The sequence below is a fragment of the Dromiciops gliroides genome, chromosome 5, assembly GCF_019393635.1.
Source record: "Dromiciops gliroides isolate mDroGli1 chromosome 5, mDroGli1.pri, whole genome shotgun sequence".
Taxonomy (NCBI): Eukaryota; Metazoa; Chordata; class Mammalia; order Microbiotheria; family Microbiotheriidae; genus Dromiciops; species Dromiciops gliroides.
Genome location: NC_057865.1, coordinates 47562554 through 47569615, shown reverse-complemented (window position 1 = coordinate 47569615; position 7062 = coordinate 47562554). Strand labels below are relative to the sequence as shown.

Sequence of the window (7062 nt, the reverse complement as noted above, 5' to 3'; positions counted from 1 at the left end):
AAGAGAGGGAAACATGTTAGGATGATCTGTTTTCTTTGAGTTAACAAGGTCACCTGGCTTACTTGGGGACATGGTCAGATAATTTCACGTTGGCTCCAAGGGAATGAGACTTGAAGGTCACCTACCAAGGGCCCAGGCCTCAGTTCAGCCACTTCTCAGGCCTCCTTTAAACATAGGCAGGGCACATTTTAGCTTATTACTTGCAAGATGTGCCTGTGATCCCAAATTCTTTAGGCCTTTCTCAGGTTTCATTTTGTAACATGCCCTATGGGCATGTGTCACACAGCATTCCTTGCTATGTGACCTTGGGGCAGGTACTAAAATGAGACTGTCTGTATGGCCTCCCTCCCGGTTGGGCTAAAGAAAGCACTTTGCCAACCCCAAGGTGCTGTATCAGTTTGAATTATCACATGGTCATCAAAGAGGGTTCCTACTTATTGGGCCTAATTAGGTAAAAAACTCTTCTGCCAAGCAGTACCTTTAAATGGTTCTAAACTGCAAATTTCAGTCAAGAAACCAAGCATCTTGTAACCTCTACAAAGCAGAGGCTGCTACAGGAGAACCTTTTGGGGAGAATGAAATAGCCCTTTTATTATTTTCATTCAATATTTGATGGGCAGGAATAAGCTGATCGGAATCTGTCACAGCATTACATAACATTAGTTTTGGACAATGTCGGCATAAATAAGAATTCTAGTTGGACCACTTTGTATTTTTATTGGGGTAACTCTCTGATACGTCAACGTTTGGAGGAGGGCCAGTGGGATGGGCCCAAGGCCTAAGATCATTCCATATGTGGATGGATGGAAAAGACTAGGAGCGTTTAACTTGGAGATCCAGGGAGACACAAGCCTTAGGCCTTTGTACAAAAATGGATTCATTTCTGTTTGACCCCAGGGGAGGGGCAGAACTAGGGGAAATACCTCTTAGTTGCAGATTAAGGCTTGAAATAAAACACTTGCTAACAATTATAACCATTCGGGGGAGGATGAAGGTGACCCGACTCCATTTCCAGCAACGGCCAGGTGACTTGCCACCTGACAAGGAGAGATCTTCTAGTTCATGCATGGGCTGCACTGCAGAGACTCTGAGGTCCCTTTCAACTCAGTTACTGACAGACGTGAGGAAAGCTGGTTAAAATCCTAACTGTGAATTCCTATCTATTGTGAAACACTGCAAGGGCCAATAGAGCATTTTTGTTTAAGGTTTGCAAAGTGACCTGAAGTTTTATCTCATCTGTTCCTTACCCTGGGAGGTAGGTGCTATCACTATTCCTGCTTTGCAGATGAGGAAAATGAGGCAGAGGTGGGATGACAGGGTCACACAGCTAGAGTTTGAGGCAGGATTTGAACTCAGGTCTTCACTCTAGGCTCAGCTCATTCTCTGCTGCATTGCTAGCTACCTAACCACATCCAGCCTGTGCCCAGGCTCATCCAATCTTTGGTGACTAAAGAAACGTTGGTGAAGTGATTGCTGTTATAATAGAACTTAGGATTCCAAACTTTACATAATTTTCCTTGAAATGTAAACATGACTCTTACATGGCATTAAATTGCCGAGGACCCCCCTCTCCTTGTTTTTCTAGATAAGGAAGTTCTGGCTTTGATCTTCTTGGATTTTAAACTGAAAACCTTTTATTAGAAAAACGACATGGGGGCAGCTAGGTGGTACAGTGGATAAAGCACTGGCCCTGGATTCAGGAGGACCCAAGTTCAAATCGGGCCTCAGACACTTGACACTTACTAGCTGTGTGACCCTGGGCAAGTCACTTAACCCTCATTGCCCCGCCAAAAAAAAAAAAAAAAGAAAAAGAAAAAGAAAAGAAAAAGAAAAACAACAATCGAATCTATCGCTTGGGGTCCCAGAATAGCACTTTCCCACTTAATTTTCCTGAGATTCTATTTATTTTATTTTATTTATTCTCTTCTGCCACATAAATAATTTATCTGTCCTTGAATGAATAAATTCATTCAGGCCCTAATGTTTTTGGTCCTTTGTTTTAAGGAACAATCATCTGTACACTAGATAAAATTCAGTTTGGGAGAAACTTAGTTAATTTTGTAAAACTCAATATCCTGATGACTTCTAGAAACCAGAAATAATAAATAATAAATTCAGGGTCAAATCAGTACAAACCCCACATTTCTATGCAAGCACTAACTCCAAAATTATTTGCTAGTTGCTATCAAGGGATTTCCTCATGTTTACAAAACTAATGGTCAAAGTTTATAGAACTTAGGAGAAAGGCAAAATCTCTGAGTACCAAGAATTTGAAATGAATATAATTTAGAAAATACTATCACCCTATCCATTTTTCTTCCTACACTCTTTATTGGAAGACTTAAAGATAGTAATCAGATGAACAATAAAACACCCTGGCTTTCTTCCTAGATAACACTGCAGAGCAGCATAAAAACAGCAATCAGACAACCATCATTGTCTCCAGGTCATACAATAATAGTCAGGGCAAATAAAACCACCATATCTGGCATCAACGGTGACTGCTCCTGAACAAGGCTCTGAAGCCCGACATAGATGATCTGAACAAGACAGCTAATGAAAGAGAGCTGTTTCATACGTGCTAAAATGGGTACTTCTATAGTAACACAGACGCTCTCCTATACCTCTCTGTTCACAATCTCCTTACAGACCATTTTCAGAAACGGTTCATTTGTGTACAAAACGTCATTCTTACATTTCCCATCTCTTGGTTGGCACCAGCACCACAGCCATTCAAGGAATGACTAAGAATGTGCAGCCCTAAAGATGAAGCATACTTAACAACCTGATGCGTGGCATTGCTATAGGACTCAAAACATCTCTCAAGAAATCCGTTTTCTCCCTGCTGGAAAGTTGGGGGCAGGGAGGGGCTGTTATGCAATTGATCGCCTAAGTGTTTTCTGGTTTTCCATATTCTTTGTGACACGCAAATGGAGCTGAGATGAACACAGCTATTTTTTTTTTTTAGCAAAATAGCCCATTTATTCAGCCTCTTGTCATGCCAAAATATTCTGTGCATTAAGATACTACAGTTAGAACACCCTTTATAACAGGCACAATGGACAGTAAATTATATTTCATGTAACTGATTATAAAAACGTGAAGTAAAAATGACTTCTCGGTTCCTTTTAACATCACTGGTAAACATAATTCAGCAGCAGACATTTGAGGCACCCGATCTTAGTAAAATATGCCACAGGAATAGCAATCATGTCATTCTTACTTTACTTTAATCCCTGTCTTAATTCAATATTAATATATAAAGACAACAAACTTTTAAAACGGTATATTTACTGAGAATCTGGCAGCAGTTTTATGTAACAAGACATAGAGCATACTAGGCCTGCCACTTAACTTGCTCATAGCAAATCGGCTTCAATATGAAGCCGTTAAATATCAAAAACCTGCTTTTTACATGCTAAATATCTGCAGCAAGTGTGCAATTAAACACAGTTAATGAACTTATTATAGCAAGAATAAGGAATTACACACTTGAAACGATGCAGCCGAAACATAATTCATACAAAAAAATAATGGTCACTGGTTACAATAGAATTTCCCTGGCCAGTTAAAACTTAAGAGTATAAAACATGCAAAATATTTCAGAATATTTTAGCTATCTATACCAAAAAACAAAACACCAGTGTCTCTATGAAATGATTCCCTCCAAAGTGTAACCAAAATTAATTCAAATTATGTAACATTCTACTGCTAAAAATATTCAAAAGATTGAAGTGGAGGTAAGTTTCCTAGGTTTTGGAGCTCATTCATGCTGTCAAGTGCTGTCTTTCTTTGCTACCTGAAGTAGCTAGCAGACAGCAGAGCTCCAGAATGCCTCATTCACTAAGTTCAGCAAAGGAACAAGACTGCTGCCGACCAGCTCTTGGCCTCCCTAGGAAGCAGTGTGTCTGTCCTGACTGAAATAGATAGGATGTGCAAGGATCAAAAGGCACACTATTCAGCTAGCTAAAATAATAGCGACGCCCTCCCCATCCCTCCCCAACCTACCCCACCCTTTCCCCTAGGTAAACAAAAAAAATTAAGGGAAAAAATAATATACATCTATAAAAGTAAAGATTTTGAGGGCGTTACTGTCATGCCCTTGCTTCAAAAAGGCCAACTGTAGACATCTGGGTATCTCTGATTTGTCACTTTAAATATACCCTAAAGATGCATTTAGATTCTACATCTACTGATTTAAAATTAGATACTTCCTGTTAAAAATATTAATTATCTAAAAGATTTTACTTTATTTCCAAATATCTCAAATACCAGTTGGACTCTAGTGTATTATTATCTCCCAGATCTAAGAATTCTGGGGAGAAAAATCAAACCAAACAAAGAAGGTGAATGTACCCCATGTAATAAGCAGCAGGCAACAATCATGGCCTAGTTTGGCCTACGGCCTCAGGCTCTAAAAACACAGGAGCACTCATGCATTTGGGGAGCAGAAGCCATAACTTTCACAGTTGAAGATTCCTTTAGACATTGCACTTTCTGGCAGGGAGAGCTCAGGGGTCCTGGGGTTATGACGACTCTGGACCTGATCCAGTGGCCTTCTTTTTCTTCTTCTTGCCATGTTTCTTGTGCTTCTTTTTCTTTTTTGTCTTTTCCTTTAAAAGAATTACACAATAAGCATCATCACATTTAAGATAAAAAAATCTATCACATAAAACCAGAAAAAATATGTTAATAGGGAAATTACAAGTTATAACAAAGCTATTTCTTTCTTTTTTTGGTGAGGCAATTGGGGTTAAGTGACTTGCCCAGGGTCACACAGCTAGTAAGTGTTAAGTGTCCAAGGCCAGATTTGAACTCAGGTCCTCCTGACTCCAGGGCTGGTGCTCTATCTACTGCGCCACCTAGCTGCCCCAAAGCTATTTCTTTTTAAAATTTAAATAAAAAATTTAAAATTATATTTTAAGTTCTTAAATCACCCTTTCCCTCCCACCCCACACTGCACTAGAGAAGGCTATCTTTTGAGACAGATATGTATATGTATGGATGTAAAAACATGCTGTGTATACTTCCATTTATCAGTTCTTTCTCTGGAGATGAATAACATCTTCCTTTATAAGGTCCTTTGTAGTTGAACTGAGAACTTATAATACTCAGAGTAACTAAGAGCTTGCAGTTATTCTTTGATTAATATTGCTGTCACTGTCTACAACATTCTCTTGGTTCCTATCATTCTAATAAAGATTTTTCAAAATAGGTTGGCAATATAACCAAAACAAGGAGGAAATAGTCTGAATTGTGCTTTTTCTTGAAAATTCTATGTCAGGGGGTGGGTGGTGGTGGTGCAGCAGCAGCTAGGTGGAGCAGTGGATAAAGCACTGGCCCTGGATTCAGGAGGACCTGAGTTCAAATCTGGCCTCAGACACTTAACACTTACTAGCTGTGTGACCCTGGGCAAGTCACTTAACCCTCGCTGCCCCACAAAAAATTTAAAAAAAGAAAGAAAGAAAATTCTATGCCAGGAAAACAATGTCTAAAGCAGGAGTCTCTTGCCCCCCTGCCCTGAGTAGTTAAGTGAAGTCTATGGAATTGTTGCTACATCAATAATAGAAGGAAATGTTAGTGAAAATAAACGTACCCCTACCTCCCATTCAAGTTCAGAAACCCCCTGAAATCCACCTATGGATCCTTGGGGTGTGGGTGTCTGTGGACTCTAAGGGAAGAACCTCTGACCTACAGTACCAAACTTGATAATTTCTCTTAGATCCTAGACAACTGCCATATATGAACAGTAGAGAACTTATCCACATGTGGAAAGTAACTATATAGTTAACATGTTACCTATTTATCAAAAACCTAAGTTCTAGTTAAGTGTTTCCTTTTATGAAAGAGAATTTCATAAAATTATGCTTTAATATTTGGCCTCAGTTTATGATTTCATTTTAGATAATTTCACAGATTCTAAGAGTTAGAAAGCACTGCAGTGACCAGTGAGACCAGCTTGTATTTGAACAAGAATTCTCTCTATAAGATACCCTAACAGTTACCCAGTCCCTACTTAAATACAGAGGGAGACAGTGAGACATGTTGAATTCTAGGAGAATTTAAATTAAAGTCAGAGACTCTGCCACTTATAACCTCTTGTAACCTTGGGCAAGTCACCACCTCTAGGCTTCAATTTCTTTGTGTACAAAATGAGGGGTTGGATGGGATGGTCTCTAAATCTGAATTCTTATATGCTCCTCTAAACTTTAATTTCCAATGCAGGAGAAATGTATTACCTCCTAAAGTTTTTCACGTTTGAAGAGTTCTAATTTAAAATTATGATGTTATCTTAAGAGATAAAATAAATGTACTGACTTTGGGATTCTAATTACAGAATAACAATACAGAGCACATGTTGACTAATGTAACATTTTTCCAGATCAGAAACATTAAATCTACTATTGTTAAATAGTAAGAAATGGCACTGCAGCTACTTTATACAATATTTGGCTATTGTCACTAATTTAAGCATATGTCTGTGGGACATCAAACTTAAGAAATCCAATAGGCATTTGGAGATGTTAGATGGGAGAGTAAGAGAGGGGTCTGGACTAGACAATTAGATCTGAGAATCATCTGCATGGAGATTATAATTGAATACATAAATTGGAAACAATCTCAGATGGAACACACCAAGTCTAAGAAAGGCTGTTTGCAGAAGGTGGGACATTCTAGCTGAGACCCAAAGGAAGCCGCCAATTCCTTATTTTTTGTTACAGAATTACCTTCCAATTCTTGTGCATTTTTACTGGCTATACTCTATTCCCGGAGCTCTCACCTTCCTCATCTTTGCCTCCTGGATTCTGTGGCTTCCTTCAGGTCTAAGCTACAGTATTTTAGCACTTAGAGGATCAAACCATCAGTTACTTGCATATCTCAATCGCTACTCTATGGAATTATTTAATTTGAATGTACAAGTGCCATAGACATGAGGCTCTCTCCTCTTCCCTTTGCTTCTGACAGTCTTGACCTTCCTTTTTCTAAGTTCTCCAGTGTCTTTTCTCCTGCAGGACTGATTCTGTGTCCTTCTTTGCCTCAGTGAACAGAGTAGACTGAGCA

General features: G+C 39.0%; 1 protein-coding gene across 1 annotated transcript in view; it reads right to left on the bottom strand.

Annotated features, from left to right (window-relative positions):
- Positions 1-2879: 2879 nt before the first annotated feature.
- The window catches only part of FAM133B (family with sequence similarity 133 member B), a 30166-nt gene continuing 25983 nt past the window's right edge, over positions 2880-7062 (bottom strand). Inside the window, exon 11 of the mRNA XM_043968685.1 lies at positions 2880-4613. Within this exon, the coding sequence (XP_043824620.1) occupies positions 4527-4613 (87 nt within the window). The 3' untranslated portion in view covers positions 2880-4526. The remainder of the gene's footprint in view (positions 4614-7062) is intronic.